General features: G+C 55.4%; 2 protein-coding genes across 2 annotated transcripts; one reads left to right on the forward strand and one right to left on the reverse strand.

The window, feature by feature from the left end:
* Positions 1-1,986: 1,986 nt before the first annotated feature.
* Positions 1,987-8,913, forward strand: LOC122891151 (solute carrier family 26 member 10-like). Its single transcript, XM_044226618.1, has 18 exons — positions 1,987-2,329; positions 2,837-2,947; positions 3,531-3,688; positions 3,847-4,011; positions 4,277-4,429; positions 5,168-5,250; positions 5,396-5,543; positions 5,653-5,766; positions 6,658-6,735; positions 6,826-6,921; positions 7,252-7,358; positions 7,464-7,533; positions 7,606-7,722; positions 7,861-7,894; positions 7,974-8,056; positions 8,153-8,207; positions 8,326-8,432; positions 8,748-8,913. Exons 1-18 carry the CDS (start codon positions 1,987-1,989, stop codon positions 8,784-8,786), a joined length of 2,061 nt encoding a protein of 686 aa, XP_044082553.1. The 3' UTR covers positions 8,787-8,913.
* A 67-nt stretch (positions 8,914-8,980) lies between these two features.
* On the reverse strand, positions 8,981-15,671 carry B4GALNT1 (beta-1,4-N-acetyl-galactosaminyltransferase 1). Its single transcript, XM_044226622.1, has 11 exons — positions 15,461-15,671; positions 14,586-14,804; positions 13,888-14,052; positions 13,671-13,777; positions 13,176-13,216; positions 12,853-13,033; positions 11,779-11,877; positions 11,450-11,640; positions 10,828-10,968; positions 10,311-10,551; positions 8,981-9,694 (listed from the first exon to the last, which is right to left on the reverse strand). The coding sequence occupies exons 2-11, from the start codon at positions 14,801-14,803 to the stop codon at positions 9,477-9,479; spliced, it is 1,602 nt and encodes a 533-aa protein (XP_044082557.1). The 5' UTR covers position 14,804; positions 15,461-15,671; the 3' UTR covers positions 8,981-9,476.
* Between the last annotated feature and the right edge of the window lie 3,797 nt (positions 15,672-19,468).

Here is a 19,468-nt window from a genome sequence, read left to right on the forward strand (position 1 = left end):
GTGGGTGGGTGGGTGGGAGGGCTGGGGCAGGGGCCAGGTAAAAATGATTGGTTTTGATTTTGATTTTTTTTTTCCAGTTTTCTGAGATTAAAGGTTTTGTGATATCACTAAGGCTGCTGTCTTGGCAGAGGGAAGGGGAAGTGGAGTGAAGTGATGGGGAGAAATCCGCGGGGCCTGTGGATGGTCTGGCGAGAGGAGGACACAGGGTGGAAGACAAAAGGTGTCGCTGTTTTTGTCCCTCACCTGCAGCTGCGCCATCTGGCAGTCTGGACCTGGAGCTTGGGAAACCCTAGATCCGTGATATATCCTCCTCTTTCCCAGGCTGCTTTCTCTCCCATCTGGCCTCCATTCTAGACTCCACTGGAAAGCCCAGTGTAGTGTGACTTCCCACCATTCCCCCAACATCCAGATTCTAAAGGACTAAATGCCCAAGTACCTTTCCTTCTGAGGCCTCCATGCTCAGCTGAGTGGGAAGGGAGATGTGGAGAGGATGCTGGGGTCTGTGGCCCTCTTTGGCCCTGGATCTCCTTTTTGCGGTCTGCGAGGTCACAAGGCATATCCGTAGTGAGCAGGAAGGGAGTCTTCTTCAAGTACAGACCCAAGAGTGGACAGCTCAAAGGGGTCTTCATCCCTCCCAACTTCTGGGATAGCCCCTAGGATGGAGAAAGCCAAACATGCAGAGTTCCGTATCCAGACGCCCTGTCCTGGGTCCTTGGGCATCAGTGTGTCCACCGTGTCCACTCGTCCCCTGGGCTTGGTCACGTGTACTTGGGCTTCCTCAGCAGACAATAGGCTGCTGGTGTGGGAGGGTGAGGAGGAGCTGGAGCCTCCCTGTGGGCCTGAGGTCCCTCTGGCCGACAATGGGGGGAGGGACCTCTTAAGGGGGGGACAGGACGTACAGCCCAGATAAGACTTCTGGGGAACAATAGGAGGAATTGAAGAGGGGAGACCCACCCTCACTATACCCCACACCCAGGGCTTTGGGGTCAGGGACTGGGGACCAGAGGGTGATGAGGAGGGATGCCAAGTATTCTTGTAAATGGAGGAGGGGATGGGGAAAATAGCAGGATGCTGGAGCTCAGAACTTTTGTATCTCTTGAGGGACCACAGGGGTTCATGAGGTGGGTGCATGACCTTTTTGAACTTAATTTAACCACAAATGTGTTTTTGAGTGCCAACTTTGTAAATAGCACTTGAATGTAATAAATGGCACTTCAAGTTCTTTTTGTTGTTGTTGTTTTGTTTTGTTTTTTTGGCTTTTAAGAAGCAAAATCAAAATTTGCTCTCAGTTCAGTATTTCCCCTGAGGCCCTGAACTGGGAAGTTAGGCCCAGCTCCCAGCAGAGGTGTGGGTGGTAGTTCTCCGTCATCCCTGGGCTCTACTGTAGCCGAGTCCCATCTTAGCAGGCTTCGAAGCTGCTCTGTCAACGGAGCCCCTTCCATTTCCTTGGGACAAGCTGTATACCCCATGCAGATTTGGGTCTGGCGGAGAGGCATGTGTGTGTTTTGGGGGGCACGCTGAATTTTCTTGGTGAGAACGCAGAGGCTCTAGGAATGATGGGCCACTCTAGAGGAGCAAGCTATCTCCTCCCAGAGGGCCAACGCAGAAAGGAGCAGCAGCCGGATGGCCAGAATCAAAACGCTTAGGAGTGGGGAAAAGTGCGAGCTGGGTGTTCAGAATGCGCTGGTCTTTTGGCCTTTGTCTTTAGTCCCTACACCTTTCCATACACCCGCGCCACTCCTACCCTGCCCTCTTCCCACCCCAGTAGGCTCAAGAGTGAGCGATCCCACTGAGGATGTCTCAGGAAAACGCCAAACATAGAGACGCCCTCTCCCCAAGTCTTTGCAGTCTCTGGGCCGTTGATGGTCCCCAAGAGAGGGCGCCCTCCAGGGCGGGATTGGACCCTGCTTCAGGGAGGCGGGACTCAGGACTAGCGGGTGGAGGGGTATTTAAGACTAGGCGGGGTTGGAGGTGGCCAAGGGCAAAATGAGTGGACTACCGGACGCCAGGACCTGCCCAGGCCTGGGAGAGGCCTCCGACCTTAAGTTCCCTCTGGGCGCCAAGTTCAGGGAACCTCTCACCGAAGCTCGGTTCCAGCAACTCTTCGGGGACGCAGAGCAGGAGTCGGAGCTACTCTCGGAGCCCCGCTGGTCCCGGCTGTGCAGACAGTGGAGGCGGCTGCCTGGCGCTTGCTCCGGACCGGGGGCGTGGCGCCTGCTGCTGGCGCGGCTGCCTCCTCTGCGCTGGCTGCCCCACTACCGCTGGCGGGCCTGGCTGCTCGGGGATGCCGTGGCCGGAGTGACCGTGGGCATCGTGCACGTGCCCCAGGGTAAGTGGCCCCAATACCTGCCCTTCTGGGGCCCAAGCTCTGGAGGGCGTCGGGAAGGTGCAGAGGCTGGAAACCCGGGAGCAAGAGATTGGGTAATGTGGCTGAGGGTTCGGAGACAGGATCTGAGACCAAGTACTGGGTAAGGACTGCCGAGCTGCATCAGATCCCTACCCCCAGCTCCCTTCATTTGCGTAATCCTTCGAGAAGTCTTTGACACGTTCCAGGTCAGGGAACTGGAGAGAGGCACATACTGGCTTCCCCCACACCCGCCATCCCCCTCACTCCCGTCTAGGCCGACACGGATCTGTGACCTTGTCCGCCCCAAGACCTCCCACGGAGGCCTGTTAACCCCTGGGTTCCCTCATGTAGCATGATTTAGCGTCTCCATGCCAGCCTCTGAGAGTGTGCACAGGAAGGGTGGCGTTCTGGAGGCTGGTCACCTTCCCCCAGCCACCCCCTCCCCCACACCACACACCCCAATAATCTTTCCTTCCACTTTTCCCCTAGGCATGGCTTTTGCCCTCCTGACCTCTGTGCCTCCAGTGTTCGGACTCTACACTTCTTTCTTCCCCGTCCTCATTTACACCTTGTTGGGTACTGGGAGACATCTGTCCACTGGTGAGCGACCCGTTGACTCCTCTCCTTCTCTGTGGGGTGCCAGTGGACAGGGGTTTGAGGCTTGGGTTCCTGTGAGCTCCTTAACTCTTGTTCCCCTCTTCCCCTCCCCTGCTTCCCTTCAGCCTCTGCCGTTTCCCTGCCGGGAACTTGGGACCTAAGCAAAGTTTGCTGGGCCGTTGGGGGGGGGGGGTTGGTGCTGAGTGTGTGCGAAGAGAAGGGAGTGCCCTCGGACTTTACTTCACCCCCAGGAGATTCGGTTTAAAAGAACATCTCCGGGAGATGGAAGAGGGGAACAGAGATGCGCGGTTACCCAGAGGAGCGCGCGGTCCGCGGGGCGTTTGCAGGAGGAGAGTGATGCATTAGGGGGCAGTATTTGCCGGCTGGCGCGCTCTCCTAGCCTCCCTCCGGGCACTTTCCGGGCTGCTGCACCAGCTCTCTGCCCCACGGCCTTCACCTGCACAGCAGCCTTCCAGGAGAGCGGGATCTGACCGCAGCAGCCTGACCGGGGACGCGGAGCCTGAGCGGTCGCCGCACCCCAGGCGGCAGGGCTGGTGATCTCTGCGTTTGAATTCCCCGGCCCTAGGAACTTTCGCGGTACTCAGCCTCATGACTGGCTCGGCGGTGGAGCGGCTGGTGCCGGAACCCCTCGGGGGTAACCTGAGTGGAATCGAGAGGGAACAGTTGGACGCTCAGCGGGTTGGGGCGGCTGCAGCCTTGGCCTTCGGGAGCGGGGCGCTGATGGTGAGGGAGGATCCTGCGGGATCCACGCTGGGGTCCCTGGGGAACTGGGCCAGGAGAGGGGGGCGGGACGCGTGTCCTGCGCGGGCGTAGGCGGGAGAGGTGCGCTCCCGCGGGTCCGCTCCTCCTCCAGTAGTGATTGTGCATCTCCTCCCCTGCAGCTGGGCATGTTCGCGCTGCAGCTCGGCGTCCTGTCCACCTTTTTGTCGGAGCCTGTGGTCAAAGCGCTGACCAGCGGGGCTGCGCTGCACGTGCTAGTGTCCCAATTGCCCAGCCTTTTAGGGTTGCCCCTCCCGCGCCAGATTGGCTGCTTCGCTCTCTTCAAGGTGGGGGTGGAGAACAGCGGAGAAGCGGCTTCTGGCGGTCTTGGGAAGAGGGAAACCCGGAAAGGAAGGAAGGACGGCGAGTGGAGGGATAGAGGGTGACGGTGACGGGGGCGGAGGGAAGGAGGTTAGAACCACTGGCTGAATGAGGGTCGCTGCGGCGGTGGAAGCCCCGATGGGAGCCGGGAGGCCTTGCCTCGGCCGGGTGGGTCCGCGCTGGGGACAGTCAAGCCGGCACCCGGCCCTCGCTCACCGCCCCTGCCCGCAGACGTTGGCCGCTGTGCTGACCGCGCTGCCCCGGAGCAGTCCGGCAGAACTGACCATCTCGGCACTCAGCCTGGCGCTGCTCGTGCCCGTCAAAGAATTGAACGTGAGATTCCGGGACAAGCTACCCACCCCGATCCCAGGCGAAATCGTTATGGTGAGGATGGCTCCCGGGTCGGGAGTGCGCTCTGCACCCTGCACCACACAGCCCTTTGCCCATCGGGTAGGAGCTGGCGGCTGCCGCCCCCTCGTGGAATGCAGCGAGTTTACAGAGGAGAAGTCCTGCGCATCCGTGTCCCTTTCCAGGCCTCTTCCCAGAATATTTTGACCCTCTGGAATCCCCCACCCACTTCTCGCATGGAGCCTCTCCTGGACCTCTTACAAAGCCTTCTTCCTGCTTACAGCGCTCCCTTGCGGTGTCGCTTGCCACGGCACTCTCCACTCACATTTCTCCCCTCACCCGGTCCTGGTCCTTCGCTGTTCACTGTTCACAGTTTCTCTACCTTCCCATGCCCACCTACATTTCTCTCTCTCCCCGACTAAATAAGTGTTCTGTCTCTCCACTCATACGCCATCTATGCCGAGACATATCCCAGCTCTCCTACCTAGAATGGCTCGGTACACTTCTTGTGTCTACCATCCCTCATGGGAGTCCCTCTTCTTCCATCTCTTTCTATAACCTCGCATATACATCATTCCTCTTTCCCATCCCCACCATCCTGCACTCTAAATGGGCGGCCAGGCACCCAACCCAAACACATCCCAGAGCCCCCAGGGGCTGGGCCTCCAAAAACAACTAACAGTTGCCTTAGAATCCTTTTTCTCCGTGAGGCGCTTTCTAGTCTCTGCCAGGAAGCCCATCTCCTGTCATGCCCTAATTTGCTCTCGTTCCCAGGTGCTTCTGGCCTCTGTGCTCTGCTTCACCTCTTCCCTGGACACAAGATACAACGTCCAGATAGTGGGGCTGCTGCCTGGAGGGTAAGGGAGTCAAGAGCCTGCTCTTCTCCCATTTCTCCCACCCAGCACTTCCCCTTGACCCAACTCACCCCACCCTGTTTTCTCTGTCTTCCCCATATCCTTCTTAGGACCAACCCATCCTTACCCTGGATCCCTCTCTCTCCAGATTCCCCCAACCTCACCTCCCTAACCTGGCTGAGCTGCCCAGGATTCTGGTTGACTCGCTGCCCATCGCGCTGGTTGCCTTTGCTGTGTCCGCCTCCCTGGCCTCCATCTATGCAGACAAGTATAGCTACACTATTGACTCCAACCAGGTGTGACTCCGACTGAGGGCCCCAATTCATTCAGGAGACAACCCCCTAATCTGATGTGCCCTCCCTATGCCCTTGTCTCTCTCCTCTTCATCTCACTGCATCCCTCCAGGAGCTCTTGGCCCATGGTGTCTCCAACCTCATCTCCTCCCTCTTCTCCTGCTTTCCCAACTCCGCCACATTGGCCACCACCAGCCTACTAGTGGATGCTGGTGGGAACACACAGGTAATAGCGTGTCTTGGATGAGGAGAAGGGTGGGAAGGTATCCAGGGGGATGGGTGGTGGTGAACAAACAGGTGGAGGATGGGTAGATTCCCCAGAGGGCAACCAGATAGAGGAGGTTAGGAGTCTGTGCGGGAGAGGGATGGGGTGGGAATTTCTGGGTAGGAGATGGAGAGAAGATAACTAAGCTCCATTAAGACCTTTGTAGACTTGGGGCACCTGTGTGGCTCAGTGGGTTAATCATCTGCCTTCAGCTCAGGTCATGATTCCAGGGTCCTGGGATGGAGCCCTGCATCGGGCTCTCTGCTCAATGGGGAGCCTGCTTCCCCCTGCCTCTCTGCCTACTTGTGATCTTTGTGTCAAATAAATAAATAAAAATCTTTAACAAAAAAAGACCTTTGTAGACTCTAAGCACTCAGTTTACAGTGCCCACATGTAGCTCAAAATAAAAACAAAACTGAACTGTAAAATAAATTTGAGAGACAAACTTCTGATTTCCACACCCCCCCATGGGACATATCACACATGAAAGTCTCCCCCTAATATTTCTGGTTTCCTACTTTGCTGGTCCCCTAAGAATGTGGTGAGCCTGCTTTTAGGGTCATCCAACAGTGGCTTTTAAGATGGACATGGGCTACAAAAATAGGGAAATTAAAGTACATCTATGTAGAGTCTGGCAAATGAGAGGCATTTAATTGGGAGAGGGGAAAAGTAGATGTGAGATGCAAAGTAGCAAGAAGAGAGTGGAAGACTGAGGAATATCTTCATGGACAGGGATTCGGAAGGAGGGAGAGTTCCAGGGAAGGCAAGGTAAAGTGGGCAGGGCGGCCAGCTCCCTCACAGTGGTGGATGAGATCCCTTTGCTTCTCGGCTTCCATCCCTCCTCCTTTCTAGCTGGCAGGCCTCTTCTCCTGCATAGTTGTCCTCTCAGTGCTGCTGTGGCTGGGGCCCTTCTTCTATTATCTGCCCAAGGTAAGGAACAGAGGAGCTATTGGGGGTGGCCGGGAGGGGTGGCTATATTCCAGGACACTGAGGCAGTCAGCTTGCCTTCTCTGCCCCAAGGCTGTCCTGGCCTGCATCAACATCTCCAGCATGCGCCAGATGTTCTTCCAGATGCAGGAACTGCCACAGCTATGGCGCATCAGCCGCACGGACTTTGTGAGAAGCGGCAACATTACCCCAGATTGCCCCCTCCCATTTCCCAGCATCCCCAGCCTCTGCCCTCGATTGAAGCTAATTGTCCAGGTCCTACAATCTGTAGCTCCCCGCCCCCCACCGCAACAAGCCTACCTCCTAATCCCATTACCCAGACACAGGGTGGAGGGTGGGGTTTCCCTGCTGAGTCAATCCTGTCCCTTCCTCCTGTCATTCTTTCTACCTTCTCCTGGGCCATCCCTTCCTATCATTTGCCTTGGCAGGCACCACGACCCTGGACCTCTTTCCCTAGCAGTGATGGCCTGGCCTTTCACTCCCAACCCTGTCCTGCAGGCTGTATGGATGGTCACATGGGTGGCCGTAGTGATCCTGAGCGTGGACCTAGGCCTGGCCGTAGGTGTGGTCTTCTCCATGATGACTGTGATCTGCCGTACCCAGAGGTGCGAGTGGAGATGAGCCAGGAAGCACAGTGGGGAAAGAACAGGTGCTTGGGGGGACTCTCCAGCCAGGCCAGGCTGGGAATCTGACACCAGCTTCCCACCCAGGGTGCAGTGCCTGGCACTTGGACTTGCTGAGGGGACGGAGCTCTACAGGCCACTCAGAGAGAGCCACAAGGTGGGTAGTCTATGGACAACGAGGGAAGGGAAGACCAGACCCGGGTGTTCTTCTGAGCCTCTGCCTTCTTAGCTCCTTAAGGTCCCGGGGCTCTGCATCCTGAGCTACCCAGCACCCCTCTACTTTGGGACCCGTGGGCAGTTTCGCCGCACCCTGGAGTGGCACCTGGGGCTTGGAGAAGGAGGCAAGGTGAGAGACCTGGTCAGAGGGGAGGGTGGCCTCTCCGGGAGAGGGAGGCAGGTGGGTCTTCTAAAGGAGATCACTGCTTACGGGGCGCACGTTCATGCTGGTGTCTTGGAGGTGGTAACTGCCCTTCTCTACTCACAGGAGGCTCCAAAGACAGATGGCCCACCCGATGCAGGTGAGATGAGATGACAAAGAGGGAGACTGGGCATGTGCCCTATGGGGCGTCTGGCCACTCCTGCCTTCTCCCATCCTAGTTGCTGAGCCCGTCAGGGTGGTGGTCTTAGACTGCAGTGGTCTCACCTTTGCAGATGTTGCTGGAGCCAGAGAAGTGGTACAGGTGAGGGATGGGGCAGGTAGGTCGAGGAGAAAGTCCCCTTAGCATCCCATGCATACCCTCTGAAGTAGGATTTGACCCCCCTCTCCTTCTCCGCAGCTGGCCAGCCGATGCCACGATGCTGGGATCCACCTTCTCCTGGCTCAGTGTAATGGTGAGAGGTGTGGAGGCTGGAGGGACCTGGAGACTGGGGAATGACCAGACACGTGGGGGAGGGAAAAGGACATGGTATGGATTTAAGACCTACAAGCCTGGCCTGCCTCTCTACACAGCCTCAGTACTGGGGACACTGACCCAGGCAGGACTCCTGAACAGAGTGACCCCAGAACAGCTGTTCGTCAGTGTCCAGGATGCAGCTGCTCATGCCCTGGAGAGACTGGTGAGGGGGCAGGAGCAACAGGAGGGAAACCCAGGTGGTGCTGGGCTATATGGCAGATCACATGTGAGTCCGTGGCTGAGAATCTATGCAGAGGGTTCTGGGAAGAGGCCTGAGAAACAGACTAGGGGAGGGAGAGTGGGGGATGAAATGATGAGTCAATTTAAGGCAAAGCCAGGGAGACTGGGCCCAGCTCTGTGTGAAGAACTAAGGAGTTAAGGTTTCAAAGTGGGGTGGTGTGCCCTCAGAGGACTGCCAAATGCTGAGGGAGGGAGGAGGGCACTGAAACTATTCCTGACATGTCCTCTCTCTTTCCAGGAGACTACGGGCCCGAAGACTTGCACAGTGTGGGTCTGACCCAGTCATCTGGAGCGTGGAGGGCCCCAACAATACGTGTGTGAGGAGTCCCCTTACTTCTTATAATAAAACAAGGCTGAGCACCTCTGGGGTTCATGAAGTGAACCTCTGGGTGTCCGCACACTGATCCCTGGTGCCCCTTTCTCCATGCTCACAGCATTGCAGCTCACAGCATTGCAGACACAACTAAAAAGGACTTTCACTTGTGTGTTCACCAGCGCCCCCCCCACTCCAGAAGTCTCCAGTTCTCTCCATGGGGGGTGGGGCTGGAGCCTGTGCACAGAGTCCTGGATCCAGAGATGGGGGAGGGGGTACAGCCCTGGGAATACACGCAGGGACTTCCCCACCCCCTCAGTCCCAAGGAGATGAGAGTATTTCCACTTTAAGTTCTTAGAGTCTCCATGGGCTCTTTGGCACTTGGAAAGCGACCCCCCCCACTTCCTGTCCCATGACAAAGGGGGTGGGAGGAGGACTTGGCACTGGCTGTGAGACCGTTATGGCTCCATCACATCCCTGGGCACTCGCAGAAAGGAGGAGTGTCACCAGGACAAGCCCCTGCTTGGGATCAGTTTCTGAAGGGGATCAGGGAGCGTCCGTGGAGCGGTCACTGGGTGCTGGGGTTTGCTAGAAATTCCTGGCAGGGACAAGGAGGCAGGCCCAGCTTGACAGTTTGAAGGCCCCTAGTGGCCCTCATTCCGAGGTCATGCACTGCAGCCGGTGTTTGAAGAAGAGTAGGCGGTGTTTGGCCACCTGACTTTCATCCAGTGATCCTGGGTAGCGGTAGCGGGCATAAGTCTCTGTCCCCACATCCCTTGATGTCCAAGGCAGCTTCAACTTAGATGCGTGATCCACAACGACGTCTGAGCAGGAGCCCACTCGAAGGGAACCAAGCCCATCCAAGAAGAATTCTGGGGGGGGGGAGGCATGGAGGGAAAGGGAGTACACAGTGAAGGGTCTGAAGGGTGTAGAAGGCCAACCCTTAAGGGAGAACTAAGATTTGGGGTATGGAGGGTGCATAGGCAAGGACCCCGTTTCTGAGGGCCTTGGGCTAGTAATTAATTCTTCAGGGTCTCAGTTTCACTCTTCTGTAAAATAGAGTCAACATACTTACCTTGTGCTTGGATAACATACCACAACTGTCCACCCCCCCCCCCAACACCTAAAGTTTCATCAGATACTGAATGGGCTGCTCCAGGAGTGTGGTCTGAACCAGGGGGAGCGGCTGGGAGGGGAGGAAAGGTGGCCGTGACAGCGGTGGGGAAGTCAAACGTAGACCCAGGGGCAGTGCTGGGTCTGGAGGTTCAAATGGTGTGCGGGCTAGGAGGGTGGCAGCTCTGTGTCTTGCCAAGGCTCACATCTTGGTAAATCTTCGCAGAACTGCCCCAAGAGCCCCAGGTGCCATCCGTGGGTTTCACGGGGGAGGCGGTGGGGTGGGCGTAGGAGTCGCCAGCGTCCTTGGATCCTCACCCAGCGCCCCGCGGGTCCCCGATGGGCCGGGCCAGGCCGGGAGGGGGAGCCACTCACCCAGATGCGCCACGCGGCTGAGGCGCGGGTCGAAACCGACCTCGCGCACCTTGTCGGTGCGCGCCAAGAAGAAGTTGACCACGCCGTCCGTCACCACGCAGCCTGGAAAGCCGACGAGCTCGTGGTGGAAGCCGCGCCTTTGCCGGAGGCAGTTCCCGCGGCCTGGCGCGCCAGGCTCCACGCTCAGCAGCTGCCGGTAGGTGGTGGCAAAGCCGGAGATCTCGCGCACCGCGCCGCCGACCTGCGGGAAGTGGGAGGGTAGCTCCAAGAGGGACGGGGACTGCCGTGGCTGGGGGTGGGGGTACCACATCTGTGCTCCCTCTCCCCGGCTCGGTTCCCGGGCCCCGTCCTCCTCCGCTCCACTCCTACGGGACCCGGGGGTCTCCCAGGCTCCGCAGCGACTTCTGTCAGTCCCAGGACCGTCCGCGCTCGTGCTCGGCCAGGGCTCCCCTGCCGCTGCCACGGCCTGCTGGAGGCCCTCCTTCTCCCACCCCGCATCCTGCAGGCCCTCCCCTACCAGGTCCAGCGGCGTCCGCTCCAGCACGTCCACAAGCCTCTCCAGCCGCGTCCGCGCGGTGAACACGAAGTCGTCGTCCACCCACAGGACGTACTTGGTGGTTACCTGGGATACGGCCAGGTTCCGGCCTGCGAACCAGCCCTGGGGGAGGGTATATATGGTCAGTGAGGCTGGAGAGAGAGGACCTAACCCCTCTCCCACCTTCCCTTCTCTTTCCTGACGCCTCTCTTAACAGTAGTGCCCACGAATGGCTCAGGCCTGGGTAAAAAAGGCAATTTTCCACGGCGAGGGTTTCTGAGTCAGTGTTCTGGGAGAAGGTGTTAGAGCGCATCTAACCGTGCACCCCATTCATCCATTCATTCATCATTCATTCATTCATCACCTATTTACTGAGCGCTCCCCAAGTGCTCAGCACTTTCTAAGAACGCAGGACGAACAACATAGGCACGATTCCTGTCCCACGGAGCTTACGTTCCAGGAACTGCCATGCTTAACAGGCACCCCAGTAATTCTGGGATTACAGGTAGGTAGTCCTGAGAATCACAACACCGGAGACTTCAGACCGAGGGCGCGCCTTCCTCCGCGCGCTCTGGCGCGCGGTTCAGCCTCGCTGACTGCGCACCTTGCCAAAAGGCATGAGATAGTGCTCGATGTGGGGACCGCTAATGCTCTCTGGCTTGTCGCTGTCGTCGGCGATGACCACGGTGACCGTTGGGTAGAAGCGACGGATGCTGGCAATGAGTGCCCGTAGCCGATTGTAACGCAGGAAGGTCTTAGTAGCAATGGTGACCAGGGAGCTGATGTTGTACTGGGCTGGGGAGGAGGAGGGTTAGGTGCAGAGGAAGGAGAGTGGGAAATTAGGAGCAGGAAGACATCTTCTCCCAAGGCTTCCCTCCTCCACCTTCTCCCCACTAGACCTCGATTTTAGGTCGCGGCAGGCACGGGCCTCACCTCCCTGGGGTAGAGACCCAGATGGGTACAGCCGAGGGTTGGGGGGGTGTCTTATGCGGATGGTAAAGGCAGCCTCGTGTCCTTCTGTGGAGAACCGGACTGGGAAGAAAGGACACAAGCCGTGGTGCTTAAGGCTGGGATAACATTCCTTTTTCAGTAAATCAGTATTTAAATGCCTACTCTTTCTGGGCCCTGATGGACAAGAATGTAAGATTTTTACCGCCATGGCACTAACATTCTAATGGGTGGGAAATTAATTTTAAAAAGAGATTTAATGAAAAGCGCACGTTTATTGAGCATTTACTATGTGGCAGGTACTTTTTCAGTTACCTTAAATATAGGAACTCATTTAATCTTCACAAGTCCTATTAAGTAGATTTCTACTACAGAAAAAGACAGAGAAATTAAGTAACTTGTCTTAATTTACAGAACTCTTAAGCAACAAAACTGAGTTAGGAGCCTAGTCAGTCATTCCAGGCTAAGTAAATGAAATTTAGAGACTGGTAAGCCTTGAAGAGAAAAAAACAAGTAATGTGATAGTGAAGAGGAACCAGTTGAGTTGAGATCCAAATGACTAGGAGCCAGCCGTACAAAAATCTAGGGGAAGAGCATTCTAGGCAGAGGGAACAGCAAATGCAAAAGCCCCAGAGTGGGAGCAGGTTTGGTGCACCAAGCCTTGGAGAGAAGCAGGAGGGCTGTGTTGTGCCTTTTTTGCTAGAGAAATGGGAGCTCTGGGAGATAAAGCCCCTTGCCCTCCTGGAAGTGGTGGATTGGAAATAGAGTTTGAGTCTTCTGGCTCCTGGGGCAGGTCACTTCCTGGGGCCCCCACGGTTGGCCTGAAGGGGGGACACACCCAAAGCTCGGGTTTCCCTTTGGCCTGCTCTGGCCCCAGATGAACAAAGGCCCCTTCTCTCTCTCCCTGGTCCTGCTAGCCTAGCTGAAATGCCCATTGTGTGACTGGGCAGCTCTGGCCATTGCCCTAGTGTCTCCCACACCCTCTACCATTTGCCCGCTCCAGCCTTTCTGGGCTCTCTGTTCACCCAGCCAGCCACTGCCTCCGCCCAGGCCTCACACCTGTGTCTGCTGTGTTTGCCTGGTAGCTTCGGCTGCTGTAAGTGACCAGTTGAAGCTGCCGGTTGAGTTGGTCTAGCCCAGGGCTGGTGAGGGTGAGATCTGGCTGCCCCTCTCCCGTGAGAGTCACTCCAGTCACTTCCCCTGCCACGTCCCAGGTGCCCAAGGAGGCTGTCAGGTTCACCTGGGAGAGGAGGATGGAGAGTACAGGGTTAGGCTTCACACCTACCACCTGCCTCCCTGGTGGCTTCATCCCTCCTTTTGCAGTGGGGTCTCCCTCCAGCATCCTCTGCCCACCTGACCTTCCCAGCCTCATTTCCTCTTACCTGGTAAAGCTCCTGACCAGAAGCTGCCTGCAGGCTCAGCCCTAGGAAGAAGGAGAGAGAGAATCACACCCAGCCTTGAATTCTTCTGCACTTTGTCTCTCTTCACCACTGCAGGGACCTTCTCACCCATCCCTCTTTGTTGAGGCAGGGTACCTGTTAGGATGAAGCCTAGAGTAACTGATTTTTTTACTCCTTTCCATCAAAGCAATGGCTCTTTATGGCCTGCCCCACCTACCCACTAATCTTTAGTTAGTCAGCAAAGAGTAGATTCTTTCCCCCAAACCTCTCCAGTTACAGCCTTCTGCAATTCCTGACAACGTAGAGTCCCTTCTGTCCTCACCTTCCATCTCATGAGCCCCCTTCTGACCTCAAGTCCCCCTTTCACTGGAAGTTCCCCACTTCCCATTCCAATCTTGCTTCACTCTTCCTCACCCAACTTTGAGCTCTGACACCCCCACAGTGCCTTAGGTCATCCCTGAGGCTCATTCTCCCCACCTGGTACCAAGATGCTCCGGAGGGGCTGGACTTCCACACCCTGCAGTGGGTACTGAAGAGGGGAATTGGCAGGGGCTATGAGCAGCCGGTCAGCAGCGGACTGGCTCCTGGCAGTGGAGGACAGAGAAGGAATCACGGACAGAGGAGCTCTCCTTCCAGTCACACCCTCCCTCCAGGCCTCCCACTGCAAAGACACACCCTCATTTCAAGATAGTACCTTGAAAGGAAGGCCTGGAACTCCTGCTCCCTGGAGGCAGAGGCAGCCCTCAGCTCCTCCGGGTCAAAGGCTTTGGTGAGGTCGATGGCTTGGACCTGCTTCTGGAAGGGGAGGTAAAAGCTCCTTCCACTGGACTCACAACTACAATTGTTCCCAGAGAGCAGCCTGGAGGGGGGACGAAGGTCATCAGAGCCCAGCCATCCAACTCCATTCACCCCACGAAACATTTACACAGTGCCCCACACCTTGGCCTTTCAACCCTGCCCATCCAATGTCTGTCCCCTTAAACATTGCTTTTCAGATAGTCTCCAGGGGGAGAGACCACCATGACTTGTCCCCTAAATCTGGAATTTACAGAGCCGTAGAATAGGGTCAATTGCTAGAATTTCAGAGTTGTCTACCCACCATTTAGGACCCCACATGGACTCCCCTTTCAAGTAGAATCATCAGGACATTGGGAAGTTTTCTAGGGCCCTCCTATGCCTGCACATCCTCTCCTCCCCATCACCATGAGGAGGTTCAGGGAGGAGAGATTCCCCCTCCCCGCCAGCCCAAGACTCAGAAGCTCCCCCTGCCTTACCCCACTCCCCAACTAGTCAGGAGAACCCAGAGATCCGCGCTCAGCAGTGCAGGAAACAAAAGCTCCCCACGCCACCCCCAGCGAGTGCCGCTCTGCCGCCACCACCCCTGGCACTCACCCCACCACTTGCTCCTTGATCCTGACTGGGATGTGTGCATAGCGGGGCTCGGGCGTCAGGTCTGGCAGTTCTGGTCTGGGGGGGCCCTGCAGGGGCGCCCACAGCGCAAGAGGTGCCCCGAGGCCCGGCGCGTCCCGGGTGCTCGCGTACAGGAGCCCCAGTGAGGCGCAGGCGAGCAGCAGGACCAGCACACAGAGGGCCCGGCGGCCCAGCCGCATCCTGGTGGGCGGTAGGAGTGGGAGGGTGAGAAAGGTGCGCGGGGGGGAGGCGTGGGCTGGGACCCTAGAGCCGGGAGGTTCTGGAGGCTCCTGCCAGCAACCCCCGCCCCCCCGCCCCCCCCGCCCCCCCGCCTCCCCCCGCCCCCCCCGCCCCCGGGACGCTCTGTACATCTCAGCGCGCTAGGATTTGCACAGCGAATCGTTCCCCCGGCCCTCCTCCCTCCACTCCCCGGGCCTCGGGTCTCCCGGCCTCCTTTCTTCTCGCCTTCTCCCGCATCTCGGTTTCCTCTCACGCCCGAGGCCCGGCATGTTGATGCGAGAGACCGCTGGATGCGGGGCTTTCCTCGGGGCCGCGAATAAGTAGGAGTGCATCGCTTTCTTAGAGCAGCGGACTCCCCCATTCCCGCCCCACCGCCCCCGGCCCGCGTGTCCCCCACCCCGCGGTCCGAGCATCACCTGGGCCCCCGTGGGCTGCACAGGGCGGCTCCACACCTTGCCTGTCATGAAAAATGCAGAATCACGCCCGCGCTGTTGCGTGCCCCCGGCGGAGGTGACCGCGCGAGTGGCCTCGGGAAGCTGTGCGGGGGACCGGGGGGACCCGTGAGCGCGCAGCCTCCCGCCTCCAGCTCGGCCCCCTCATCCCGCCCCGGCACTGACCTGTCTAACGCTCTAAGGCCGCCACAAGATTTCCGTCCGGGCTGTTCCAGGCTCTCAGCCCCGGCCTGAGGGTCTTCATGGGGCTGGAGGCGGCCTGATCCGGGAGCCAGCCGTGAGTCTGTGTCCTGGGGATCCTCCTGCCTCCCGGGCTCGCCCAACCCCTCCCGCCTTCGGACGCTCGGGGCTTTGTAGACCGCGGCGCGGGGTGGTTCTGGGCGTTTCCTGCGGGGGGGGTGGGGTGGGGGTGGAGAACGGAGTTGAGAAACCGTGCATCCCAGCCCCAGAAACGAAGCCTGGGCTCCCCGGCACCCTGTCCCACTTGCCGGGAGGGGAGGGCTCAGGCCGCCGCCCGGTTGTTCAGATCGCGGCGCCGCGCGGCTCGGCTCCCGGGCTCGGTGCGGCGGAGGCTCCAGCTCGGCGCGGGGAATGCGAGCGCCCGGGCGCCTTCTGGTGGGCGCAGAGGACATTGCGGGGGCGCCTCGAGAAGGTCCTTCTCCCGACCCTCCCAGCCCTTCTCCTGCAAACCTGGGATCTCAAGGGCCTGCCCCAGTCCCATTGTATTTCTTAGTCGTGTGGAGCCTCCCTGTCGTCCAGGCGGTACACGAGGATAAGGAATAATGGCTTTGGGAGACTATGGGGCGATGGCTTCTTATAACCCCATTCCAAGGAAGGTTTGGGTGGTTAGAGTGGGATACAAGAAACCAGACTAGATCCTGAAAAATAAGATTTTGCCTGGCTAACAAAGACAGGTTCACACCCTCCCTCCCATCCTCTCCTCCTCCGCGGCACCCCTATCCCAATCATCCAACAAACACTCGAGAAGTAATCCAAAGGCCTGCCTCCCCTAACTGTTCCTTTTGTAGATGCTGGAGGAAGTGGCTAGGTTGGCTGTAATTCTGCATGCAAGCCTTTGACCCATAGACTCCCTTCCCTACAGCAGGATTCAGGACAGTATCCTTGTTCTTAGACTACATACCCTCAAGTGTTAAGGGATAAAGTGGCGGGATGTGTGCAATCTACTTTCAAGTTGCTTGGAAATAATAAATGATACAATGTGTACGTGTTGTATATATATGGGTACATGTGGTATACATAATACAGAATTTGTATTTTATTCATTTAATAACTCTTCACAACACTCTTTATATGAACTGTAGGGCCTATATGTGTCTATATGCACATATATACAGAGAGGGAGAGAGAAAATGATAAATGTGGCAAAATGTCAAAAATTGGTGAAGCTGGTTAAAAGGTATGTGGGAGCACTGTGTTTTCCAAGTTCCAAAGTTTGATATTATTTCAAAGTAAAAACTAAAAAGAAAAAGTCTCGCTTCTCCACTACTTTAGTGGAAAGTGAGCATCTATTTAGTAACTCAGTTATGGTCTGAGAAATTGTTTCAGCACATTACTGTCACATTTATAAAAATAGACAAGTAAAAACTTTAATAATGAAATTATAATCATAATCTAGAATTTCTAACAGAACTTATACTAATTCTTGTATCTGCAGCATTTCCTTCTTTGATGGTGATATTTAGCCTTGGCCGAATACTGATTTTTCTCTCTCTCTCCAACTGTGCACACGCACACACACATGCACACACATGCACACATTCTTTTTGCTGAACCATTTGAATTAATTGCAGACATTGTGACTCTCTACTCCTAAGTACTTAAGTATCTATCTCCTGAAAGAAAAGGTATTCTTCTAAATAAACAATATGATTGTCGAAGTTAGGATATTTATCATTGATACAAACCCTTGTCTGATACACAGTCCATGTCTAAATTTCTCCAGTTGTCTCAATGATGTCTTTTATAGCTTTTAAAATAATTCCAGTTAAGGATTTAGTTTTCATGCCTCTTTAGTTTTCTTGTCTTTGAAGGATATTAAATATATTTATTTAAAAAAATTGGGGGGGATTGCTCTATTTCCATTTACTCTAGAGTGAATTCTCTTGAGCTTCTTGATTACCTGTTACAGTGTTAATTTTCAGGATGAGATTTGAAGTTTTAGTTTGTTAGTTTGTCTTTTGTGAGTTTCTTTCTCGTGTGTGTCTTGGTTAGGATTCATTGTGAATGACAGACGCTACTCTAGGGGGTTCTTACTGGGAATAATGGGGCATACAAAGGTTTTGGGAGTTGGTTTCTGTATGGGTAATAGTATCTTCCATAGGCTTTTGGAAATATGTGGGGGCATTTTTTAAGAGGATTTTACTTATTCATTTGACAGAGAGAGTGAGTGAGAGAGAGAGAGCACACAAGCAGAGGGAGCAGCAGGCAGAGGGAGAGAGAGAAGCAGGCTCCTTGCTGAGCAAAAAGCCCCTACGTGGGGCTCAATCCCAATACCCTGGGATCATGACCTGAGCCAAAGGCATATGTCAGGCATCCCTGTGAGGACATTTTTGGCAGTCTCAGTGACTGGTGAGGCTGCGGGCAATTGGTGGGCAGGTGTTAGCTAAGCTAAATGTCCTACAGTGAATAGGACAAGTCTGTGTAACAAAGGCTTGCCCTTCCCCAGATGCCAATAGAAACCTAGTTGAAAGCACTGCTTTAGGCAGAACTTTTAGGAACACCTCCCGGGCTCCAGAATCCTACAACTCTTTTGCTATCAGCAAAACTGAGGTCACAGCTGCAACAAACTTCCGAAAACAGGAAGCTACAAACTAGAACCCCTTGGCCTCTACTACAACTTACACCCCACAAAGTGGACACCTGCCATTCAGGGTCATCCCTTCTCTTCCAGTTTAAGGCCTATCTCAATTCATGTTTCCTAGGCAGGCATTTGATTAATAAAGGAACACTAACTGCAAGGAATGCAGAGAAATGGTTTTTAGCACTCCAGCTTCTGCTGCAGGCCCAGATGCAGTAGGACGGGGCTGTGATGGGCCCTCCATACGCCAGACCAGGTTGGAGGTGTAAGTTTTCCTCTCTCCCTATGGCATCTCCCCATACTGAGCGGTTCTGTGACTGTCTCCCCTGTCCAGAATGAGGGTTTATATTGAACACACAGGGATCTGATCCAAGGGTGTGTTGCTGATCCTGTCCCCAGCCAATGTCAGGCCTTGTCTAACTCAGCATGGTAGCCTAGAGAGCTGGCTAGCCTAAGTCTTTTTGCTGTCACTCCAGGCAAGCAGCTCAAAACAGATAGAGCCCAGACAGGGTCACAGCCTCCTACAACCGCCTGTCATATGGCAGAACATCCAGTGAATTCTCCAGGGAGCTGGTTCCTGGGCTGGTTTCTTCCATGCTGTCAGCCCTCAGCCCTCATATTTCCACTTCCAGTTCGAGGAGATGCTTCTTTTGGTTTTGGTTTTGATCATGGGTTCTCTTTTACATATTATCTCTTTTATTATATTATCTCTGTTACATATTTGGAATATATTATCTGTCATTTTTATCTGGAGGGAAGGGAGGATTTTCTCTTGAGTTCACTCAGTCCTATGATGGGAAGTGACCCTATAAAAACTGTACTTATAAACTTCCTCCTCCTTTCCATAAAATAACTTTCCTCTCCTTTGTTTGCTGGACCAGCTTATGGTTTTTGCCAGAGCCTACTTGTCCCAAATTGCAATTCACTGCTATTCCTGAATAAACTCATCCTCACTGGTAAAATAACTGTTTTATTTTTAAGGTCAGCATTACTGGGTGACCAGAAGGGGGATCCAGAGAAGAACCCCAACAACTCCAAGGAGGGAGAGCAAACAGGTGTCCCCAGAGCTAACTGAGATCTCTGCTTTCTTGCCCACCCTGGAGTTTGAGGGTGAGTCTCTCCTGCATCTCAGACTCTGCTCTTTTCGTGTTTTGATCTCTCAGGCTTTATTCTTCATGTGTTTTTGGGCTTTGTCTTTTCTTTTTTTTTAAAAGATTTTATTTATTTATTTGACATAAAGAGATCACAAGCAGGCAGAGAGAGAGGAGGAAGCAGGCTCCCTGCTGAGCAGAGAGCCCGATGCGGGCCTCGATCCCATGACCCTGAGATCATGACCTGAGCCGAAGGCAGCGGCT

The sequence above is a fragment of the Neovison vison genome, chromosome 12 (assembly GCF_020171115.1).
Source record: "Neovison vison isolate M4711 chromosome 12, ASM_NN_V1, whole genome shotgun sequence".
Taxonomy (NCBI): Eukaryota; Metazoa; Chordata; class Mammalia; order Carnivora; family Mustelidae; genus Neogale; species Neogale vison.